This window comes from Mesoplodon mirus (genome assembly GCF_964341445.2).
Source record: "Mesoplodon mirus genome assembly, chromosome: 3".
NCBI classification, from domain to species: Eukaryota; Metazoa; Chordata; class Mammalia; order Artiodactyla; family Ziphiidae; genus Mesoplodon; species Mesoplodon mirus.
The window spans coordinates 83,101,559-83,127,422 of NC_138978.1; the positions used below are offsets into that span (position 1 = coordinate 83,101,559).

A 25,864-nucleotide genomic window follows, 5' to 3' on the forward strand; every position below is an offset into this window, starting at 1 on the left:
AAGTGGTTTCTAATTTAGACTGATTACTAAGAAGCACACATTTTATTTGCAAGCTTATATCTGCTCAAGCTGTGTTTTGGTTACAGTTATCTGTTTTGGTTTATCTGTTTTTATTCAGAACTTTAGAATAATAACAAAAATATCTTCTTGTTACATATTTGCATTCCTGTCCTGTCTTATTCCTTTTTGTCTTAACTCTATCCTTATTTTTTTAAGCACATTTCTTAGTTCTTCCTTCCATTTTTCCCTTTAGTGTTTAATTACTGTTTTTTTTAAATTGGTGAACAAACCATTTTAAAATAATGCAGATATGCTAACATCATAAATTCAGAAATTTTCCAGTGGAAAAAACTTGTGTAGGTTAGACATTTTCAAATTGTCCTAGGGTGCAGGCAATATAAAGTTGAATAACTTGCAGTTCTTGTCCTCAGTGAGGTCACTGAAACCCTCTTTTTTTACTATTATTATCACTTCATTATGGTTCATTATAAACAATGAAAATATTACAGATTATTCTCCCTTTTAAATTTATACCACTCATTTATCAGCAGCATCTGTCACTCCCATTTTGATTTTCTTCAAATTTTATACAAAAGAAAAACATTTGAACATCTCTTACAAAAACCTTTTTCAGAACATTTTCCTTTATAAAGGATAATGTCCAGCTAAAAGAAAACTATTTTAATGCTGTTTTTGATCAGACTCTGCTGAGTTTTTTTAATGATCTAGCTACCTAGGGTCATATGTCAGCATCCGGTCTTAGAAAGATATTTGGAAATTATTCTTGATCCAACAGTCGGTTTTATTCAGGTCCACGTCAGGTGTGTACCTTTGTGGTCATCCCCAGGAATGAGTATGGGTTTTCATCACCATCATTTTGGTTTCTCTGTATCACCCCTGTTGTCTTTTTCAGAACAATTGAGGTAAATCAGTAAGGAAACAGATATGTCAGGACAAGTTTGGTAGTATGTAGATTCATGTGAGATTGTCCCTTTTGCCTTGTACTTATCTTCTGAACCAGTTGAAGTTTGCACCACTTTCTACAACTTTCAACAAATATGTCACAAATACTGTAGAAACATTTTTAAAATTATTTTAATAATTGCAAGTAATATGCGAGAGTTGGCTTTTTATTGATTTGTATTACTAGCTCTTTCTGTAGCATTGATCCTGTAGATGCTAAGGAGTAATCTCTCAAGTCAGATTTCTAGTTAAATCCCCCTCAGTTCCTTCCCAGCTCAGCAGTCTCAGCCACATGACTTCGGATCTTCAGTTTCCCCATTTGTAAAATGAGGATAATTAAAGTAACTACTTCATGGGTGATTGTGAGGATTAAATATGATAACGTATGTGAAGCAGTTAGTTTGTGACTCACACAGAGCCGTGTTAGGCTCTTTTAAAACTCTGTCTTCATTCAGTTACCATGTTGTCTTACTGGTGTTTTCTTCTCCCTGTCTGAGCCTGTGCTGGCCCTCCTTATTCCCAAGTCCTAATAAGGCATTGCTCAAGATTCTCTCTTTGCCTCCAATGTTCTCTTTTGGGAAGTTTACCCATTTTTATTTATCAAGACATCCAAGCAAGAAACTTTAGAGTCATCTTGAACAATGCTTTTCTTTGCCACATATATCTAGTCAGTCACCAAGTCTTCTGAACCTGGCTTCTTTCACTTAGCATAATGCTTTTGACATTCATCCAATTTGATGCATGTATCAGTAGTTAGTTCCTTACTGAGTAGTAAGGATGGAGGCACCACCATCCTTACTGTCCATCTACCAGTTCCTGGATACTTGGGTTGTTTCCAGCTTTTGGTGATTATGAATAAAGTTGTCAGAACATTTGCATACAGGTTTTGTGTGGACACAATGTCTTCATTTCTTTTGGGGAGAACCTAGAAGTGGGATTGCTGGATTGTATGGTAGCTCTGTAAGACACGGCTAAGCTGTTTTCCCAAGTGGCTTTATTATTTTGCAGTCTCACCAAAAGTGCACGAGAGTTCCCGTTGCTGTGTATCCTTATCAGCCTTTGGTATTGTTGGACCACAGTCCCCCCTTTTTAAAATTTGGGCCACTTTAATAGATGAATGCTCTTTTTAAGAGATAAATAATTATTTTAAAAATCTTTTATTCTTAACATCGTTATCAGTGGGACCAATAAATACCAACAGGTCATTCACTGTTTTTGAAACAAGACAATAGGAACTTACCACTAGAAGGATTTGAAGCTTTCTATGAACACTTTAGGGATAAGAGAGTCCAGAATAAATATGTACAGTCCTCCCTTGTTATTTGCAGGTTCCGCATCCACAGATTCATCCAACCACAGGTTGACTATATAAGATATCTTTGTTCCCCCTGTGAGACTGCTGATTAACTAGAAGTGTTAAATCTGGTATGAAGCAGAAATCTCAAAGCGTTAATGCTTCCCAAAGGCTATTCAGCCCTCCTTCAGCTTCATCATCTTCCATTTAGGCTTTGTCTAGCCAGTTGACAAGGTTCCTTTCAAAAGTTCTGAGTGTGCACTTATTCTTTTAGCTATTCTTGCTGTTCATTCATCTATCTAGGCTATACAGAGTGTGGGTGTAAGGAAATGTGCCTGGTTTGTCTCTGTTGCTGTCGTACATGTATACTGACATGGCAAGAATAAGGTTTCTTACCAACCTGCTGCTCAGATTATATCTTTTCCCTTTTGATCGCCATATAACATTGCAGATTCCTACCAAATCTGCTGTTCTCTTCCTAGGAAGATTATGTTCTAATGGGTCAATGATAGTTTAGTTTCCTGGAGGGAAAATGGCTTTTCTAACTCTTCCATCTGAGCCCTCCTGAGGAACAGCTCAGATGACTGACCAGGGTTAAAGCTGGAGTCTGCAACTACAGAACGTATTTTTCCACTGGTACAAAACTACCTGTTTGGCAAAAGTTTTAAACATACAAACTTAAGAGGATGCTTGTTTCCTAACTAGCTGAGCTGAATGGCCTGATGCTCTTTTATCAGGCCTATTTTCAGTTATAATTCCTTGCCTTTATGTCTATACAGCCATACCCTAACTTATAAATAATAGTTCTTATCCATTTTCAGAATAAGTTCACATAGGTTATCTCATTAAAATCATGTTTCATACATATAAGCACCACCCAAAGCCATGCCCCAGAAAGTCATATCCCAGACAGCAGCAAGAGTTTTGTCAAGTGCCATATCCCCCTTTCACTTCTACTTGGTAAGAATTGCTATCTGTTCCACATGTCAGGGACTAGCAGAAAGCAAAAAAGAAGAGGCATTGGTAGGAGATGTTCTGGGACGAGGTAATTCCCAAGGGAATAGTTAACGTGGATCAGTGGCTAATAATGGAGATGATAAAGGAGGTTCCCAGGGAATCCCACAGTCTTAAGAATGGAGTCATTGCCCCACTGCCCTGTGCTTCCCCCTTTTAGATTCCTCTTACAAGACTCAGCTCTAGCAGTTAAGGTAGCAACTATGTATCCCTGATACCTCCCTACCTACCCTCTTCTCACTAGTGGGTGCACTGTCCCACAAAAAGGCTTTTTTTTTTTTTTTTTTTTTTGCGGTACGCAGGCCTCTCACTGTTGCGACCTCTCCCGTTGCGGAGCACAGGCTCCGGACGCGCAGGCCCAGCGGCCATGGCTCACGGACCCAGCCGCTCCGCGGCATGTGGGATCCTCCCGGACCGGGGCACGAACCCGTGTCCCCTGCATCAGCAGGCGGACTCTCAACCACTGCGCCACCAGGGAAGCCCCAGAAAGGCTTTTGTAAGTGGCCAATTAACAACGGTCTATTCAACCTAATTTTAATATCCAACACCTATGTTTCTGACACCTTACTGAACACTAGTGATAAAACCAAGAACAAGAGAGAAACAATCCTCTGCCCTCATGGAGCTTCTACCCTGATACCTAATTTAACAGTGCCGTATATTTGCAACCATACTGTTTCTTCCATTAAAAATTTGTGAAAAAAATTTTTTACTGAATTGTTGGTTTTATAGGTTTATGAGTTGTTCAGTGAAAAAAAAATGTCCCAAGTTCTAATAAACCAACTCACAAATTTAATATAATAATGTTTTACCAAAAAGTTCTGTGTAGTTGTCAGTATTTCCATATGTACAAAGGATTTTAGTGACTTAGACTTACACTTACTTAATGGTGAGAAAAGGACTAGAATTCAGGAGAGTTGACCCCTTTTTACACACAAAGCAATTTTATAGAATACAGCCTGTTTGTAAGTTAGGACTTCCTGTTCAGTTAATTTACAATAATTCAGAAGCTAAAAGAATCGAGATATATCTAGGCACCTTGCTCTTCTCTCTTCTGTGGTCTCTTTTCACTACTCATTTGCTTAAGCATTTAGTATAAAACATTTATAGAATGCCTGCTGTGCGTAAGACATTCATTGTAACAGGCAGAAGTAAGGGGAAAATGTGAAACTAGTTAGGTTAGCTGTGTGCTTTTTAGTGCCTTTGAAAAAATATTTTAGTAAGAATGGAAATTTGTTATAAGCAGTTAGCTAAATTGAGGGTTTCTGTGGACAGACGAGTAAACATATCAAGATTGTCAAGAGAATAAGCAACTTTCACTATCTCTTAATGAGTCATACAACTTAAGCTTACTTTTCTCATTTCTCACTGTGATTCCCAGTTTTAGAGAGATTGCTGATATTTTTTTAATCTTTCAAATAGTACTAACCAGCGGGCAAGTATTTATGTATACCAGGCCCTGTGAAATATATAAAGGAAGTGTGAAGCACTGTGCCTACCCTCAGGTGGCTTATAATGCTATTGGGGAGGAAAGAGTTATAAGAGAAACACTAGCAGGACAAGCCAAGAGTAAAACTGCCTGATAGCAATAGCTCCTGGGTGCAGGTGTCAAATGAAAGCAGATAGTACTGTATGCTGGAGTCATCAGAAAGACTTCCTAGACTTCACAAGATTTTGTTATTGCCTGCTTCAGTTTATTCCAAAACAACAGCCAATAACCTTTTTTCCCCCAGCTTTATTGACACATAATTGACATATAACATGGTGTAAATTTAAGGTGTACGATGTGATGATTTGCTATACACATATATTGTGAGATGTTTACCACAGTAAGGTTAGTTAACACATCCTCACCTCACATGAGTACCATTTTGTTGTTGCTGCTGTCGTGATGAGAACATTTAAAACCTACTGACATAGCAACTTTCAAGTATACAGTATGTACAGTATTGTTCATTATAGTCACCATGCTGTACATCAGATTCCATATCATGACACTTCTCTGCTGACTCAGGAAGGCCTCCCTCCTGATACTTAACATGCTCTACAAGGTCCACGTGATCTGCACGTCCTCTACCACCACCCCCATCTCTCCACTCCCATTCTCTGTTACTGTCCTCTTCCTGATTCTGCTGCAGCCAGATTGACCTCCTTGCTGGTTCTCACAAATGCCTGGCACTTAGTTGCTTTGGGGCCTTCATACTTTGAAGTCTTATCTTCCTGAAACACTTTCTCCTAGACATCTACATGGCTCTCTTCTCATCACATAATAATAGTGCTGCCTCCCTGGAAAACCCTGTTTTGAATTGTACTCTCCCCACTTCTCCCTATTGCATGCACTGCATCATTTCTCTCCTTAGTATTTTTACCATCTAACATATTTACTTATTTATTGGTTTATGTTCTGTCTCTCCCAAGGAGAATGTTAACTCCAGAAGGACGAGGAATTTTGTCCTTTTTTTTCACTGCTGTTTTCCTAATATTAGAATAGTTCCTGGCATATACTGGATACACAAAAAGGTACTTTTTGAATGAATGCATGTAGTAGAAAGAATAGGAAAATGAGAAAGGCATTCTAGTTAAGGAAGATAGAATGAGCAAAGGCATGTAAGGAGAAATAGGAGTTGTTGGGAAGCAGAAGAGGTGGGCCTAACTGTAACAGATAGATGTTTCTTGTTTGAGGAGAGTTGAAAATAAAGTTAGATAAGTAAGGTGGAACCCAAGACATAAGGCAAGCAGACATTAACAACCAAACAAAGGAGTTTGGGTTTGAAGTCAACATAAACAGTAGGGGTATTTCAGGTTGCTAAGAAGAGTGATCTAATAAATGAGGAAATATCAGTTGAGAATTGGTATGAAGGTAGACTGAAAGGGAGAGAGACTGGATGCAAGAAAACCAATTCTTATTATTATAAAACCATCAATTATTGCAGTAATCCAAGCAAGAGGCCTACAAAGAGGGCAGTTGTGACAAGAAAGGAAGTGAGGAAGACAGGTCAAATCTCTGAGAGAGCCTACAAAAGAAAAAATCAGAAGGACTTGGTAACCGTGCTAAAGAAGAATAAAGGAGAGTCAGGATAATGCTAAGGTTTAAGGCTGGGATAAGTGAGGATATTAGAACAGGAATCAGCTAGACAATTCTAGGATCTGCAAGGGTGGCTAAAGTATACTCCTTCTGTGTTCCTCCAACTCTCTATCATTCCCTAAGGAAATAATGCTGAAGACTTAATGTTTTTCACTTCTATCTTGTCTTTAAAATTAGCGTCACAGAAGTTAGGCTCAAATGATCGCGCTTGTGTGGACTTCTGCTGTATCCATTGACAATGTTTATCTAGTTTGGTGGGTCAGAAGTGAGAAGTCATTGCTATGTGAAATTGAAATGCTTTATGTAATTCTTGCTAGTAAAATTTAAAATTATTTGTCACTCAATTTTCCCTTCTCTCCTTTATCTTCAGCTGTAATTTTAAAATTCTTATTTCTTATTTACTTTATTGTAATATAATCTTAAAATATGTTCTAATCTCCACATACTGTATTTTATTTAAATTAACTCATGTTTTTTACCATATAGAATTAATACCTCAAACTTCAATTTCAGGACGCCCCAAACAGAATGAAAGGGTTGATTTCACCTTCTAAATTTTTCTCTATTTCAGATTTGGTGTGAAGAAGAAGCCAATTTACATTAATGTCATAAGGGATCCTATTGAGAGGCTAGTTTCTTACTATTACTTTCTGAGATTTGGAGATGATTATAGACCAGGGTTAAGAAGACGAAAACAAGGGGACAAAAAGGTAATATTTTAGTTTTAGAATTTTTATAAAGCTAATTGTTTATGAAATGCAATGAACAGTGAATGCTTTTAAAATTTATTAATGATTGTAAATATATTCCTTGCTTATTGTGGAAAATTTCAAAAGAACCCAAAAGTATGAAGAAGTAAAAATAAAACTACTTTGTAGTTGATATTTTGGAGTATATATAATATTTTGTCCTTTTAAAAAATATTTTACTTTTGTTCTGGAGCTGAATATTTGTTTTATTATAGCCCTATTAATAATTTTCTATGAGATCACTATAATAATTCATTAATATGATATATTTGTGTACATAGTTTGGTTCTCTTAATCTTGATGATGGCAGTTTACGTTGATTTGTGATCATCTGTTTAGGGACACTATTTTGTTAAAGTAGCTTATTTTTTCAGGCAAGATGAGAATAATAGCTTAACAGGGTTCTTACTTAGCAGGTTCAGATTTGAGTTGTCTTCTATTTAAGTGCGTCCTCCAGAGTAGCCCCAGACTTGTTTTTCTAAGAAACCAAACTTTGTCACTTTTCTGGTGGAATACCTTTACCAGGACCTCATTGCTCACAGGATTGCCCAAGGCACAGGAGACGCAGTCTGACATAGCCTGAAACCTCCTTCTCCTGCCTCATTTTCCCCTCAGGCACCTAGTGCATCACTGGGTGCCTTACCTGAAATGTCACCGTCCTCCAAACTTATTACTTCATACTTTTGCACACGTCTTGTTCCCTATATTTAGAATGTCTCTCCTTCACTCTGAAAACTCTTTGTTCACCTTTAATATCCAGCTCAAATGTTACCTCTTTCATAAAGTCTTTTCTGGCAGTGAGCCATGTCCCTTTCAAAGTTCCCAGAGCACTCCATTCAAATCGCTATTTTTAAAATATTTATTTTGTGGTATTTGAATTATTTGTTTACATATATGTCTACTCCAAAAGGCTGTGAACGTCCTGAAGCAGGCGCTATATTTCCTTCACCTTTGTCTCCTCCATATCTAGTACGAGTACGGTGCCTAGTTCATCTGTAAGCATTCAGCAAATGGCTCAGTGAGGGAATTCTGCACCTTTTAAACCAAAAGTGTTGCGTAGTGGTGATGCTAGATACTTGATGTATTATAGTAATTAACACCCAACAATTAATCTTTTTCTAAGTTGGATGTGCCCTCTGTCACATGAGAAGGCAATGGTCCTGTTGTTTTATTTACCTGTTTATGTTTTCTAGAAATTGCTGTTTTATTCCTTAGTCTCAAGGCTTTAGACAGAAGGTACTGATCCAAACAGTACCCTTTTTTTTCAGCATCTACTCATCTCTTAGTATTATATAATCTTCTAGAAAAAATATATATAATTATATTATTATGGAGGGTCTGTAAAATTTTGTAAAATCTGTAATATAATGCTTTTGTGACCTAGTGCTTTAAAATTTATTGTTAGTTATTTCTAAATTCACTTCAATGCTAACTACTTTCTTTTTTAATTTTAGCCCTATCATTTATACTAGCTCTTATTCAGTAATTGTTAGTATCCATCTCCCTCCTTCAGCTAAAGGAATGTTAGTGTTGGTAAGGAAAAGATTCACAGTCACGTAGGTTCCTACATCTGTCACGTCACGTCAGCCCTGGATACCGTGGTTTTGTGGTTGCTATCCTATATAGTTTAGGGAAATAGGTAAAAATAATACTTAATATAACAACAATAATAGCTCACATCTATTGAGTGCTTCTTGTTTATCAAGCTCTGTTTTAAGTCACATATTATGTATTTTTTCAGGTGGCCTGTACAACAATTTTATGGGATAGTTGCTGTTGTTGTGTCCATTTTACAGATAAGGAAACTGGGGCACAGAAAGGTTAAGTACCTTGCCCAGTGTTATACTACCAGTAAATGGTGGTGCAGGAATTTAAACCCAAGCACTCCAATTCCAGAGCTCACAGTCTTAACCTCTCTATACCCTTGAAAAAGGAGGGAGGGAAAGCAACATGTCACTCGATATTTTTGTATGAGAGATGTTCCAAAGTTGTATATTCAATGCTCACAGAAAAACCCAGGCAGATATTTTAACATAGTCTCCCTTTCATCTTTGAAAGCTTTAGGTAGGTATGCCCTCTCCAGCCTGGAGATTTAACCATTCTTCACCCTAATGATGATAGGTCTTGGTTTGTTTTTTTTATGTCATTATAAAGTACATATTAATACACCTGTTTATTTAGATGTAGTATTAGTAACATCAGCAAAATACTATTGTATTACCTTAATTCTCATGAGGACAGGGCCATCTTCAAATGCTTTATCAAAGTAAAGAATTACTTTGTTTTGTGATAGGCAAAATAGACCTTTTCAGTCTTGAAACATATTGAAACACACGTTTTTAATAATTTGGTTTGTTTCTCATGATATAAATGTTGGTAACATTCTGGCACCTAATAAGTTAAATAAGGTTGTTATATTGCAAATAATTCCATAATATCTTTAACTGGCAAGAGTTTTCTTTAATAAACTCATAATCTGTAAAGTTGGTAAGACTTCATGGCATATAACATTTTGGAAGATGGCAGGGTATTTGAAGATAACAGGGATTAAAAAGTGGCTATGATGATGCAGGGAATACCTGGCAAAGACTAAGCCTGGAAATACTTTACAATGGCTTCATTTCCAATTTCTGGTTACACTGTCAATAATTTCAAAGCCATTTTAGTCATATGTATATGCCTGTGATAGCTTTCAGTTGATCTTGTAAAGAACATAAGCTTTGTTTTATTTGGGAGATTTCAAATACTGTTTTTCAAACTTTATACCTAGAGTTTTGCGTAATTTAATCTCTGTCCCAGTACCTGGAAAATAGGGATATTTAGTAATCCAAAGGTCAGCATTCAAGAACTACAATATATAAATCAGTGGTTCTCAAACTTTTTAATCTCAGAACTCCTTTTACTCTTTTTATTGAGGACTGCCAAGGAGCTTTTATCTATGTGGGTTATATCTATTTCTGTTAATATTTACCAATATCAGTAAATTTGCCAATTGACTGAGAAAAATTTAAAATAGTAACTAATTTAATAGTAACAGTAGGAGACCATAATATGGTAACATAAATAATATATTTTAATGCAAATAACCATTTTCAGAAAAAGGTATAAATAGTGGCATTTTACATTTTTACAAATTTTTTAAACACCTGATTTAATATAATATAGACAGCTGGATTTTCATATCTGCTGCTGAATCAGTCTATTTAATACATTCTTTTGGTGAAGTGTATGAATAAAATTCAGCTTTACACAGATATGTAACTAGAAAAGGCAGTATTTTAATAGCCTTTTCAGAAAATTGTGGAAATTCTTCTTTAATATTACACTAAAACTTAACTAGTAGTAGTTTCTTAAAGTTATTGAAGTGTGGAATCTGAAACCATAGCAGTTAACCTTTTATGTTCTGTTGCATTAAAATCCACTGATATATTTTATACTTTGAATGGATTTTTTAACCAAGCATAATTTTTTAACCTCATGTATTGGTCATTTGGAACACATTAGTTCACTGAGTTATGTGGATCTTCCAAGTGTTGGCACATTTTATTATACAATATCAAAAATTCACATTCGTTAATGTCACCACTTATCTCAACAGAAAAGTCTTTAAGTATTGGGAAACTGTCAGGCTTATGGTGACAGATGAAGTAAAAATAAATTTAAATTTTTATATTTTTTAATTTGAAAGCTTAGCTTTTATCACTGGCACCCACAGGATTTCTCCACCTTGACACTATTGTTGCTTTTGGCCAGAGAATTCCTTGTTGTGAGGGCTGCCTACACATTGTAGGACGTTTAGCAGCATCTCTGACCTCTACCTAGTAGCATCTCCCCTACACCCCCCAGGTGTGAGAACGAAGAAGGTCTCCAAACATTGCCAGATGTCACCTGGGGGTCAAAACAGCGCCAGTTGAGAACCGCTGGGCTACTAAGACTGTCAGTTATTTTCTTTCAAGTGGCAGGCCCACTTTGTTCATTTTGAGAAAACATTAACCAAATACCCAAGTTTGAATAGTTTGTCTCTCAGGCCTTCTTTCAGCATAGGCCTTCTTATAGCTTCCAAATAACTACACCTATAATTCTCATCACTCACATTTTCTAAATATGTAAATATTTATCTTATGAATATTTCAGTTTTGTACTATCCTATAGATTATTAAGCATTTTTATTAATTATTGTTTTATTAGCAGAACACCAAGGGGGTTATACTTATGGAAAGAGTGTATAGTTACATGCTGTAAATAACAATCTAAAGGAGAATCAGTTTTTGCTTAAGAAATACTCATTGATCTCAGAGATCACAATTCCTACCCCAATTTGCTTTTCGTATTTCTTACTCTAAACTAACTAGACTTATTGACAGCTGTAGGAATTATAATGAATTCAGAATATTATACCTAAAAATATGTATTAGTTTATAAAAGATATTAATGAGGTTAGAAGAATTCCATACTTAGCCACTACCTGATCCTACTACTGGCTTACAAAATACTGCTTCAGTAGTCCTTTGCAATTCATAATCCCCTGACTGTGGTTTGCTTATGGAACATGGATTTTACACAAAAGCATTTGAGAACTTATTACTGTTTGCTTAGAAAGTGTTTTATATGTAAAAAGCACCACAGGAAAGCAATATATATCTTTTCAGTTCATATTTAAAGGTTTGATAACTCTTTGTTGTAGACCAGTTTCTTTATCTCAGTAAAAGGTACAATCCAGAGTCAGCCTTGACCTGTCATCTTCCCAGGCTTCTGATCAAACTACTATATATGTGGTTCCTTTCACCAAAAGAGAGAAAATGGAAAGAAAAGTTCGTTGTAATGAAGTTGAAGAAAGAGATGATGAGTTCAAATTGGACATTATTTTTAGTCATGTATAAGCAGGTGGAAATATCCACTAGAAATGTATTTGTGTCTCAAGAAATAAATCTGAACTTAATCATAGATTTGGGAGTCATCAGAATTAGGTGGGAGTTGAAACAAGGGATTGAATGAAATTGCACTTGGGAGACATATAGAGTATGAAGAGAGGACCAAACGAAAAAGGAAGAAGAAGAAGAGGGGGTGCAAATATGTAGCTCTGGGGAATGACAACATTTAAGGGGTAGGCAAAGGGAGGGAAGCACACCAAGAAGACTGAGGTTGGAGAATCAGAAGACAAACCTGGCGAGTCCTTGAAATGCATGGAAAAATAATTTCAATCACGAAGAGGTTAGTGAATTGAGAACTTAAAACTTTCCCTTAGACTTGTCAATGGGGAGGTCAGAGAAGGTGTTTATGTGGAATCCAAAGAGTTGAGGAGTAACCGTGAGAAGTTAAGACTGAGAGGAAAGACTACTCTTGAGATAGAAGTTTGGCTTTGAAGGGAGCAAAAAACATGAGAAATGTTTTACTAAAGAAGACAGATACTTGGGCATATTAATATACCTGAAGAGAGCAAGGGGTGATGATGGAAGAAACTGGAGGAAAATTGGTGAAGCAGGGTCTCAGAAGGGAGTGAGAAAGGGTATTTAAAGATAGGAGGAAATACTTTTTTACAGATGAGGGCAGTAGGGGCTGCAGATGCAGATAAGCTTTTATCTGAGCAGGAATCAAGGGAGCTCACTCTCAGCTTCAGTTTTCTGTATAAAATATGAAGCAAGGTCATTTGTAGAAAAGGGTTTGAATGTAAATATAATTGCCATCACTATCAAGCATCAAATTTTGTTTATTTTAACCTACAATTCTAGGAATTAAATATTTAAACTAATAATCTAAATAGTCTAAAGAATATTTTGATATTTCCTGTTTTTAAAAACATTTGTATGTAGTTCACAAAACATTGCTCTTTCTAAGCATAGATGGTGTTTAAGTGAAAAAGCTGATCATAACTTTTTGTTTCTCTGGTGTACTGAACTGAGTTTTGTTTTTGCTTTTTATTTTAAGAAGAAATTTTATAAGAGAAAAACATTTATTTATAGAAAATTCTATTTCTGAAATGTGGTCAGAATGTTTAGGAGAAGGTGAATAGAAGTTAGCAAATGAGTGGGAAAGTTCTGGTGGTCAGCACTTGATTGACAATTGTCTTCTGTGCTGTGAGTAGAGAAGCCCAAGGGCTGATGTCACTGTTGGAGTCAGTGGAGAAGTTCATCTTGATTAAGACGCCAGTGGATTGATTCATTGAGCTGTATGCGGTCAAGATGGTATTGAGTTTCATTAACTTGATTTCACTCACTAGGAAATGCTTGGTTTACTTTATGCATCACATATTTATAGAGAAAAAGAGGGACTTCCCTGGTGGCGCAGTGGTTAAGAATCCGCCTGCCAATGCAGAGGACACGGGTTTGAGCCCTGGTCCAGGAAGATCCCACATGCTGCTGAGCAGCTAAGCCCATGCACCACAACTACTGAGCCCATGTGCCACAACTACTGAAGCCCTTGAGCCTAGAGCCTGTGCTCTGCAACAAGAGAAGCCACCGCGATGAGAGAAGCCCGCGCACCGCAATGAAGAGTAACCCCTGCTTGCTGCAACTAGAGAAGGCCCGCACGCAGCAACGAAGACCAAACGCAGCCAAAAATAATAATAAATAAATAAAATAATAAAGTATGAAAAAATTTTTAAAAAGGAGAATTTCTGTTTTACATTAAGATCTAGCACACTCATGTATGTTTGCCAATTTTTTGATTATTTGTATTTGTTTTTTTTTTTCTTTACATCTTCCTTGCTATGGCCTATCTTTGGGTTGTTTCTTTTAAGTTGATAGGAGTGAAACACCTCTGCCAAATGATAAGAAGGAACTATAAAGGAGGCAAAACCCAAACTATTTTTCCACTTTTATATTATCTAATAAAATGCTTGGTAGGTGAATTAGGGTAGATGCTTCTGAAACAAAGAAATTAAAATGCTTAGGTAGATTTTTTCTGTCATACATAAAAGCCTAAAGGTGAGGGGCCCAGGATTTTAGAGCAGCTTTGTTGCACACAGTCATTCAGGGAGCTGGGTTCCTGCCATATGGTTACTCTGCTACCCTTCAGGGGCTTGCCCTTGTGTGCTCGGTTTAATTTGGGTCACCACGACATCTGCCTTCCAGCTCATGGGAAGGAGGGAAGTTAGAGGCCCACCAATTTCCTTTTAACCAAGTGACCCAGAACTTGCTCACATCACTTTTGCCCCCAGTCTCCTGGCAAGAACTTAGTCATATGGCCATACCTAACTGCAAGAGAGGCTAAACTCTATGACTGTGGAAGAAGGGAAGAATGGATTTTGGTGGTAACTCTTATACTGCCAGAGTAGGCTAGCAGATTTTAAACTACTGGCCAAAAATAAACTTGAAGATTATCTGCAGATTTTGTTTGAAATACTAAAATACTTTTAGTATTTTAGAACACAGGAAGAAGGAGTTGGCTAACTAGAGAACTTGGGTCAAAATAGCCATCCTGCATGCTTATTCATTAACCAGTTTTAATTCCAATAGTGGGTATTTAAATTTCCAAATTTTTCCATATAGTGACTCTATGGAAACTTTTAATACTGAAGCCTCTTTCAATGTCCTATTTTCTTATTGGGTTGGCCAAAAAGTTCCTTCGGTTTTTAAGTAAAAATATTAGACACATTTTTCATTTTCACTGAGAACTTTATTGAACAATGTATTCACCCTTTTGTTCCACTACCTTCTGCCATTTTTCAGGCAACTTCATAATTCCATCTTCCCAAAACTTTTTAAAGAACCATTCTAGGTGCCTTTTACAGTCTTCCAGGGAATTGAAATTTTTTGCATTAAGAGAATTTTGTAAACACCAGAATAAATGGGAATCCAAAGGTGCAATGTGTGGTGAATACGGTGGGTGAATCAGAACTTCCCAGCCAAGCTGTAACAGTTTTTTGCCTGGTCATCAAAGAAACGTGGCCTTGCCATATTCTGATGGAAGATTATGTGTCTTCTGTTGACTAATTCCAGACGCTTTTCGTCGAGTGCTGCTTTCAGTTGGTCTAATTGGGAGCAGTACTTGTTGGACTTAATTGTTTGGTGTTCCGAAAGGAGCTCATAATAGAGGACTCCCTTCCATCCCACCATATACACATCACCTTCTTTAGTTGAAGACCGGCCTTTGGTGAGGTTGGTGGTGGTTCATTTCACTTGCTGCATGATCTCTTCCTTCCATATTATTGTACAGTATTCACTTTTCATCGCCCATCACAATTTGTTTTAAAGACAGAACATTTTCTTTACGTTTAAGTACCAAATAGCATGAGAAAATATAGTCAAGAAGGTTTTTTTTCGCTTAACTTATGTGGAACCCTAACATCAAAGCGATTCACATAACCAAGCTGGTGCAAATGATTTTCAGCGCTTGATTAGGATATTTTGAGTATGTCGGCTATCTCCTGCGTGGTATAACCTTGATTGTTCTCAATTAATGTCTCGATTTGATCACTATCAACTTCAACTGGTCTACCTGACCGTGGAGCACTGTCCAGCGAGAAATCTCCAGCACAAAACTTCGCAAACCACTTTGGACACATTCGATCAGTCACAGCACCTTCTCCATACACTGCACAAATCTTTTCTTGCATTTCAGTTGCGTTTTTACCTTTCTTGAAATAATAAAGCATAATATGCTGAAAATGTTGCTTTTTTTCTTCCATCTTCAATATTAAAATGACTACACAAAAATTCACCAATTTTGATGTTTTTTAAAAATGCACGCTGATATGACAGCAGTCACAATACAATTTAACAAAATTGTTTTGAATGAAGTTAAAGACAACTAAGCACTACTAGAGCCATCTTATGGAAAAAAACGAACAAACCTTTTGGCCAACCCAATACATTTAAGCAAAATCTTTTTAATGTCTTTGAATCTTACACGCACACATACACACACACAGTGGTGGTACAGTTTATGAGTTCACTCACAATCACCTTAGTAATTCATTTCTTTTTCATCTGATACTCTATTCAGATGGAGGTATAATGAAGCAGAGCACCTCTTCTGAACTTCAGAAGCACTGTACTGTGATTTAGGATTTGTTTGAAATTGATTAGGCGTGAAATCAGAAACCTTCTGATATATCACCACAGGGTTTATTGGAACCTGAGATACGGTAGAGATAGATACATAGGTTGTTTTCTTTTTATGAGCTGCAAGGTGGCATAAATGATAATAAAACCACTTTTTAGAAAGTGACTTAGACCAGCAAATCTAAATCAGACCATCTAGTAAATTTCAGACATACTGTAATGGCCATTGCAATGGGGTGGATTGAGTGTTAAGTGTAAACTGAGATGTTTTCACTTAAAAAAATAGATAGATTGATATGGATGTGTGTGTGTGTATATATATATTGGGGGGTGGGGTGAGGGGGAATCCTAAGAGAATTTGAGACAACTCTAAGGAACTGTCAAAATGCTTCATGAAAAAATTTTACTGCCCCTGTCTTCATCTCAACTAGAATTGTACCTTTAATGCTCATGCAAAATCTCCGAAGTGCGGTCTTTCCAGCCATTTACAAATATTGATTATGCAAACAATTGATATAACAATGTATTGTATGCTATGGAGGACACAATGATTGTGCAAACAGTTGGTATAGCAATATATTGTATGCTGTGGAGGACATAAATGCATACTATACTGCATGATCCCTACAATAAGTGTTTCTATAGTTCAGGAGAGAACATAATACAATTTTTTTTCCGAAGTACATGAAGCAAGTTATATAAATAACATACCTGGGTCCTAAGAGCTGGCTATTACAAGGCAGTATTTAATTCATTTATATGAGTTAAAAAAAAATGAGTGACTTTAGGCCAGAGTAGTCATTGGAAAGCTAGTCTTCATGTAAACTAGATTGGTGGAGGGAAGCACTTTCAGAGGAAGAAAATGTAGTCAGCAAAATATATGGATTTGCAGGTACATATGACATGCTTGAGAAACTGTAAAACAGGTTAACCTGGTAAAGATGGAAGTTATACATGGAGATAAGGCTAGACTTGCACACTGAGGTCAGATTATGAAGCATTCTTTAAAGCCAGGATAAAGAGTTTGTATTTCTCTTTTTAAAAAGATATTGGAAGCTATTGAAGTTTTCTGAGTAGAGGATGTTAGAAGTGACTACTTAGACTAATCTGGTAGTCTAAGAGCAGATTGAAGGAAGGGAGGGAAGGGAGCCCAATTAGGAAGTGATTGTAAGAATGGAAACATGACATGGTAAGATCCTGATGGAAGTAAGATTGGGAAAAAAAAAAAAAGATGCATTGGAAAGACATTACCTCAAGGATGTTAAGTGAGGGAGAGGAAAAATAAAGAAATGTTCTGAGATCTTGAGTCTGAATTACAAGGGGCAATGTCATCCTGTTGCCAGAAATATTGAATATGAGGTAATACTGGAAATTCAAATGAAAAGGCATACTAGGTATCAGAAGATAGGTAACAGGTGATGGATCTAGGGGTACAGATTTGGAAGTCTTTTGCCTAGAAATTATAAATGAAGCCAAGGAAGTGTGAATAAGCTACGGAAGGGAGTGGGTAAAGAGAAGACAGCTGAGTTTCCATACTTGGTAGAAGGACCAAAACATGCCTTAAAAGAAGATAGTGATAGTACATTCAGAAAGGTACAGAGAACCAACAAAAAGCCAAAAAGGGGAGTGTTCAAAGAAATAGACAACGCTGTGGAGGTCAAGGAGAACAAGAACCAACAAAATATTGTATTTGACTATTAGGGAGGAGTGGTGGGGAGAGAAAGACAGACGTAGACACATCCCATTTATTGAGTGCCTACAGTGAACCACTCTTTGTGGTAGATTCTTTTATATCCATGATTTTATTTCTTCCTCAAAGTAAGATTATGTCCTCCTTTTTCAGATGAGGAAACTAACACAGAACTTACATTTTTCTGGGTTCAAGATTCAAACCCAAGTCATAAATCTTTTTCCTATATCATGGTGAAGGTCATCTGTAAAAGAAATGGGCAAATCAATTGTGGGCTGCAGTTTGCTGTTGCCTCTTAAATGTTGCCAGAATAAAGATAATTATTCCACTATACCTCTAGCCATAGTCAGATCTAAGGGTTTGGGGTCCTATTCTTACTAGATTTTTGGTTGAAAGGGACCTTTGAATTTATCTAATTTTATAGATTAGAAAGTGAGGTTTGGAGGCCATAAAGACTTACTCAAGATAGGGTCACACCTGGTTCTAGAAACTCAGGAGTCTGGACTCTGGATGCATTCTCTTTCTACTTTTATGTACCCCCTCTTCTCAGAAATAACAGGTGGTATTTATAGATGTCTACTCCAACAGCCTGAGCTCTTAAGTTTGTTCTCTAGCATCTTAATATCATTTCAAATAGATAACGCCTACTGTAAAAATGCCTGTGACAGACAGTAAGTACTAAAGAAAGTGAAGTTGATTTAATTTTAGATCCATAACCTGTGAGTCTCTTTCCCTTTTAATTAATTTAGTTAGATGCATTTGGAGAGGAGGGCATGCAAGTCATAAGTATCCAGGGTCACTTTTGCTTTGTACAATGATTTTTTTGTTTGTTTTAATGAGAAAAGGGGAAAAGACTTAAGTGTAGTCCTACCTTACATTCTTTTCAAATAATTGTTTCACAAAGAGTATCTTTAACCTTGTTTTTATTTAATTTACTTCAGTAAGGGGGTAGAAAATATAAATACACAAATTCAACATAAACCAGTACTTAATTTCAAGGATAAGTTGTTATCTGGGGGATGTTCCATTCATATAGTAAAAGAATCTTATAAACACTGGTATAAAACAAAGATGAGAGAATAACCCATGTTTGACTTTGCTCAGTATCTCAAGTATGTTTTTGTAACCTATCACTTTAATTCACTACTCGTCCCATCCACTGCCATTTATTTAATAACTTACCACATTAAGATATTTGGTAGGTGAGACTCGGGTTTATGGCTCACATGTGCTGCTTTGTCTTTTTTCCAGACCTTTGATGAATGTGTAGCTGAGGGCGGCTCAGACTGTGCTCCAGAGAAGCTTTGGCTTCAAATCCCATTCTTCTGTGGCCACAGCTCGGAATGCTGGTAGGGAGATAAAGCTAGCTTCAATCAGTAATCTATTTATTATCTCTATAATCTGTATTTCACAAGGGTGAGGGCTAGGTGTAAGGAAGTTCGTGAAAGACCAGACCAAAAATAACATGTAATTAAGTAATACCTAGTTTTTAGTTACCTTTAAGTGCGTTGAAAGATTCTTCATGTAAAACATGCTTGCAATGATTTCTCAGATGCTGGTTTTTAAATTTTTTTGTTTTTGGTGTTATGTGTCTTGCTATGTTCTAACAGTGGTCTTAATTAGAGGTCAGGGGTCCTTTCATAAACCTCATTTTCTCCTAAGCTTATTGTTTGAGCCATCCATTTTAGATCAAGAAGAGGCTTAGTGGGTAAATTATTCACCTGGATTTCCTGTTACACTGATTTGACTTTGAGAGAAGCCAAGGTAAAATAAAGATATTTTATCTTTAATAGAGTTCATTTCCTCAGAATGTGCTGAGTTTTCAGTTTAAAAAAATAATGGTATGTATTTGTTCTAATCAATCATTTTAATAGGAAAAGTAGAGAAAAACAGGAACACATTCAAAGTTAGTGTCTTCCTTAAAACCATGAGCGATATAAGGAATGCCTTCTGTTCTTTCCATCATTATTTGAGATATAGTATTAGATTACTGTGAACCTTAAGGTCCTACTTAATAGATTATATCAACGCATAATACAGTTGACCCTTTGAACAGCACAGGTTTGAACTTCGCGGGTCCACTTACATGCAGATTTTTTAAAATAAAGATGTATTACAGTACTACATGATCCGTGGTTGGCTGAATCCTCGGATGTGGAGCTGGGGATATGGCGGGCTGACTGTAAAGTTATATGCAGATTTTCAAGTGGGGAATGGGGGATCGGGTCTGGTTGGCACCCCTAGATGCTCGTGTTGTTCAAAGGTCAACTGTAATAACGTAACAATTGGAAGCTTAGAAAGAATGTCTTCTCAATTTTTAATCATTTCCTTACAACAGGGATCAGTAGATTACAACCCGGACACCAAATTTGGCCCATCACCTGCTTTTATAAATAGTTTTATTGGAAGACAACCACATCTATTTATTTACTTATTGTCTGTAGCTGTTTTCACACTGCAAGAGCAGAGTTAAGTAACCAAGTGACCAAGACTATATGACCTGCAGATCCATCTCTGGCTTTACTCTCTGGCTCTTTAGAGGACAGGTTGCCACCCCTACCTTAGAGCAGTAGAGAGTATATCTCTCCATTGGGCATTACTGAGGAGATTTTAATCACACTTCTTTAGTATGCCTCCTCGATTCATAGAACTGGGAGGCACCTGAGAAATCAACTCATTTGCTTCCCCAGCTTCCCACCGCCCACGCCAGCTTTTTAATGGCTGAGAAAACAAGCTCAGAAAGGTGAAGTCATCAGCTCAATATCACACTGCTTAAAGGCAGAGCTTGGCATTAGGGTTAGGGAATGTCAGTGCTAAAAAGAACCCAAAGGCATAGTTTATTTAGGGCCAAATCTCTATTAACAGCCATTAGCTAAAAACATGAAAAATAAAAATAAAAGATTCTTAGCAGAGCCATTTCTTATCTTATTTCTATTTTTAAGAAATATCAGAAAAACCTAAACTCATAAATTAAATGAAGATAATCGCTACACAAAATTGCTTAGAACTTCCTAGAGAGCTCTTAAAAATGAACGAAGTTTAGAGTACAGTTGACCCTGGAACAAGGCGGGGGTTAATCCCGGTATAATTTATAGTTGGTCCTTTGTATCCACGATTCCTTCGATCTGCGGATTCAACCAACCATGGTCCATGTAGTGCTGTAGTATCTACTATTGAAAGATATTTGTGCAGGTCAAGCCCATGTTGTTCAAGGGACAGCTGTAGTTAACAAAAATTAAATGCACTCATACTAAATCAAATGGGAGGATATGTATACACATTTCTTAACTGTTCAAATTAAGTGTCCTCTACTAAAATCTGAGTTAGCCCTGCATAGTTGAGCAGAAACTGGGGACAGAGGCAAAGGAAATCAGAAACAGGTGTACCTCCCAAAGGACATTAATAAAAAGGCATTAAGGCTTTGGATGGACATGTGTTTATCTGTTTTTTCCATAATATACAGTGTCAAAGGCATCAAAAGTATTTAGCAGATTTCACAACCAATTTTTTTATTCCTTTTTTTGGTTTTAGGAATGTAGGAAGCAGGTGGGCTATGGATCAAGCCAAATATAACCTAGTTAATGAGTACTTTCTGGTGGGAGTTACTGAAGAGCTTGAAGATTTTATCATGTTATTGGAGGCAGCTTTGCCCCGGTTCTTCAGGGGTGCTACAGAGCTCTATCGTACAGGTATATAAGGATGGGTTTCTTTTTCAAGCTGTCCTTAACTTTGTTTGCCACTTGCAAAATATGTGTGATTTGAAGTTTGTTGAATAAAACTCCAGAAAGGCAGGTACGTTGTCTGTTTCTCCTCACCATTTTCAATACAAAACAGTACATGGCACACAGATGGTATTCATTAAATATTTTTTAATGAATAAACATGCATGAGATTATAATTAAAAGGCATTGTAGGTATAGTGGAAAGATACAAACTACAGGGCCAGCCTTAGAAATGTGTGATATTCAGTAATGCCAGCCATACATTCCACCCTTTAGACATGTCTAGTGCTATTTAGGTAGGGGTAGGATGGGGAGACTGAGTCACATTGATAATGATCCTGTGCTATGTCACAGTGCTCCTAAAAAAATGCTTCAGCAGCCGTGACAGTATTACATATCTGAAAGTGACCGTGCTGGTCCAATCTAATTCTGATTTTTTTTTTTTTTCTGTTCTTTGGTAAGATACAATCAGAGGAACTCTTTTACTGGAGTATGCATGTGCCCTAGCTTTTAACACATAGGTAGGTATAGAGAATAGGTTATGATAAATCAGCACTAAGTTTGAAAATGGGTATTTTATCATGTCTTTAAAAACAAACTAGTCAGAGCACCAAGCATTTGAAAATACATCATGTAAGGTGACAGCCTACACTTTACCAAGTGGCCATTCTTACTTTTTTTAAAAATAAATTTATTTATTTTTGGCTACATTGGGTCTTCGTTGCTGTGCGCGGGCTTTCTCTAGTTGCAGCGAGCGGTGGCTGCTCTTCGTTGCGGTGCGCGGGCTTCTCATTGCAGTGGCTTCTCTTGTTGCGGAGCATGGGCTCTAGATGCACGGGCTTCAGTAGTTGTGGAGCATGGGCTTAGTTGCTCTGCAGCATGTGGGATCTTTCCGGACCAGGGCTCGAACTTGTGTCCCCTCCATTGGCAGGCAGATTCCCAACCACTGCGCCACCAGGGAAGTCCACGATTCTTACTTTTATTATTTGACATCTCATTAAGTCTTTAACAAGGGTAAGGATTTGCATTACAAAGGAATAAATCACAGTTCTAGTATGATTAGGGCACTGTTTTTGCCTGAATGATATTAATACAAAACAATTATGCTCTTCCATGTGTCATATTAACTTAAACCATCTCTTCAAATAAACAGGCATTGATCTTTTGTGTGTTCTCAGAATTTATTTACCTTTTCTCTTTTTCATTTGTAAGTAGGAAAGAAATCTCATCTTAGGAAAACCACAGAGAAGAAACTCCCTACTAAACAAACCATTGCAAAACTACAGCAATCTGACATTTGGAAAATGGAGAATGAGTTCTATGAGTTTGCACTAGAGCAGTTCCAATTCATCAGAGCCCATGCTGTACGAGAAAAAGATGGAGACCTCTACATCCTTGCACAGAACTTTTTCTATGAAAAGATTTACCCTAAATCGAACTGAGTACAAGGTGTGGCAGTTAGATTCTTGAACTACAACTTTGACCCTGTCTTCACCTTAGTTCTCAGCTCCACAACTTGGATTGCTGATGGGTGTGTAAGATAATTTGTATTGAACTGAGTTAGGATACAGATAGTGACGTCAAGGAAGTAGATTCTGGCTGATATGTCAGTGGTCTAGGAAGTTTAAGTTTCAGCCTTTTTTTTTTTTTTTTTCTGGTTAAATTTTGGTGGGAGTTATAACCTCCTGCCTGGACAAAACCTACACATCACCTAAAATAAACACATAGCAGGTCTAATTGAAGGCTAAATAATGAAATACAATTTCAGAAAAAGTTCTGATACTCTGTTTTTGATAAAGCATTTTTTTTTCAACTAACCATGAATGAAGATGAATCCATTTGCTACTTCCACCTTCACCTGGAGGTTTGGGTTATACACCTCTACTGGATAGTGTTATTAACTGTTTGGCAGTGTGTACTTTGTTTTTGTGGATCACGTCCCATGAAATTTATTGAAATGTTTGGTCACGTTTGCTAAGACTGTATCTGCTGTAGTTGGAACTGCCCATATTTATGTAGGTCATTTTAATTTTCTTAAAAAATGATTATTAGTGTTAAAAATCAATTTAAATCATTATTAATACTGTAAAAAGAATCAAAGCAGTATTTCTCATTCCTGTCTCCCCAGTATCTAAGATTGGGGAAACACTTCAAAGAATATTGACATTGCCTGAAGTTTTGGTTAAGGCTTCCACACATTAATATCAAAAAAGTAAGTTTAGTATTTGTTTCTCCATGGGTTATTTGTAAAGGTGTAAACTGAGGTATTGGTGAGTCCATATTATAACTCCATTTAGTGAGCTGTGGTATGGGTAGGATTTTCCTACTTCTTCTGTACTTTGACTTGTAGACTATTTTTACTAAGGTGCTTTATAATGTGTTTTAAAGCATTGCATTTACAAAAAGAAAAAAATGGAAAATGCTGTAAATATTGCATATTTTATGTATTTGGACCAAAAGATTATAAGTAATTAGACAAAAGTGGTTTTGCACCAATTTTATTATGTCAAGTAAAACCATCAGACCTACTGTTCTTGTATTTCTCATTTAACTTCACTGTTAAGACATCACTGCAATGAACTTCAATAACCTTTCAATTTTGATACACAGTACATTATTCATAATTGGGGGCAGTAGTTATAGTGGAAAGAGTACTGAATGAGGAGTCAGAAAACTTGATTTCTTGTCCTGGCTCTGCCACTTACCAGCTGTGTGATCTTGGGCAAGTCACTTAATCTCTCTCTGCCTCAGCTTCCTCATCCTGCAGTGAGGATGATAATACCTGTCCTACCTACCTCACAGGGGTGTTGTGAGGATTAAATGAGATGGCATGTGAAAGCACTTTGAAAACTGTAAGACGGTATATAAATGTAAGGTATTATGGAAACATCTTTAACATATAGTTTCATACCATTCGTTTTTTAACAAAGAAAGAGAAGAGTCCACCTATAAGCTAGTTGAAAAAACAGTTAATCTCTTGATATAAATTTGTGTTTAATAAATATCTTCTCAGTGTTTTATCTTCCCTGTTTCAACAACTATTGAAATATTGAAACACCTGTGAACTCTTACAGTTTCCTGAGCAGCTGCTTGAGTTCAGGAGGTTCCCTGTTTGAAAAAAGATTTCATTAGCTGACTCAGGGCAAGGGAAAATTTGCTCTTCAAATTTGGAAGATTTTTCTGTTTTTATTTTACATTACCGTTCAGAAAGGGTAGCTATTTTATACCTCTGTTTTTTAAGGTATACTTTGCAGAGTTTGATTTCCCTGTGCATTCTTTACCTTCTTCCACTTCTTAGAGTAGCAGAGATAAAGAATTTTAGAGACATTTTCTAAAAGGATAATCTTTAATATGTTTACTTTAAATAAATATCCCCAAACAAGGCCTCACCAAACTATGTAAGCATTTTAGTCAGGTGGCTTTAAAGGTTATTAATTGCATAGAAGGAGGAGGGAGCACTACTTATCAAAAGACATTTATAGACAAATTTAAAGAAAAGCTGAAGGAAGTTGACAGAAAGAGTCATTGTAGCACCCTTTCCCCCCAATAATAGGACAATATTAAGGGAATATCAACAGGCATACTTTTCTTACTTGGCTTTCTTTTTGGTGTATTTAATACCTTTTATAGGTGTTTGTTGAGAATATATACAAATGATTTCCTTGCCCAAAGTAAAGCACCACCTCAGGATGGGGCATCTGACATTTGTCTGCTAAGGAACCCTAGTATGCAGGTTATTCTTGGAGTCCAGCTAAAATCCTCTTGAGGTGCATCAACTCTTTTAGGTAACTGGAGTAGCACATAGTACACTAGATCTGGGGTCAGTGAACTTTTCCTATAAAGGTTCAGGGAGTAAATACTATTTTAGGCTTTGCACACCATTGGTCTCCATCACAACTACTCAACTCTGCCATGCTAGTACAAAAGCAGTCATAGACAACACATAAATGAATGAGCATGTCTGTGTCCCAATAAAACTTTATTACTGAAACAGGTGACATGCCAGATATGGACCATGGGTTGTACTTTACAAACCCCTGTAACAGATTATTATTTATGGAGAAATCACTTTTGAATCTGTACTCTAGTGGCCTAAAAGAGTTTATATACTTCCAAAAAAAGCTCCTAACTTCTATCCAAAGAATAGCTTTCTGATTCAGGCAGTTTCTCCCACAGTTTCATAAACTTTTATGACTTCGATTGCTTCCAGGTGGGCGTGTTTTCTTTCCCGGTTTAACAGTTCAGAATAGGGGCATTTATGCTATCATCTTTTAGGGTGGGTTAAAAGTATCCTTCCTGGAGACTGAGGAAGGGTTAGATTTAATTCCATGTGGTCCAGTACAGT

General features: G+C 36.7%; 1 protein-coding gene across 3 annotated transcripts in view; it reads left to right on the forward strand.

Moving 5' to 3' along the window:
• Nucleotides 1-24,521, forward strand: part of HS2ST1 (heparan sulfate 2-O-sulfotransferase 1) — a 191,773-nt gene extending 167,252 nt beyond the window's left edge. The window contains exons 4-7 of one of the 3 annotated variants that reach the window (XM_082615932.1): nt 6,928-7,066; nt 19,049-19,146; nt 21,329-21,486; nt 22,732-24,521. In XM_082615932.1, coding sequence (XP_082472058.1) covers nt 6,928-7,066; nt 19,049-19,146; nt 21,329-21,486; nt 22,732-22,961 — 625 coding nt within the window. In that variant the 3' untranslated portion in view covers nt 22,962-24,521. Of the gene's footprint in view, nt 1-6,927; nt 7,067-19,048; nt 19,147-21,328; nt 21,487-21,981; nt 22,095-22,731 lie in introns of those variants that run through there. The other 2 variants (XM_082615934.1, XM_082615933.1) reach the window with 2 other exon arrangements.
• Nucleotides 24,522-25,864: the final 1,343 nt, after the last annotated feature.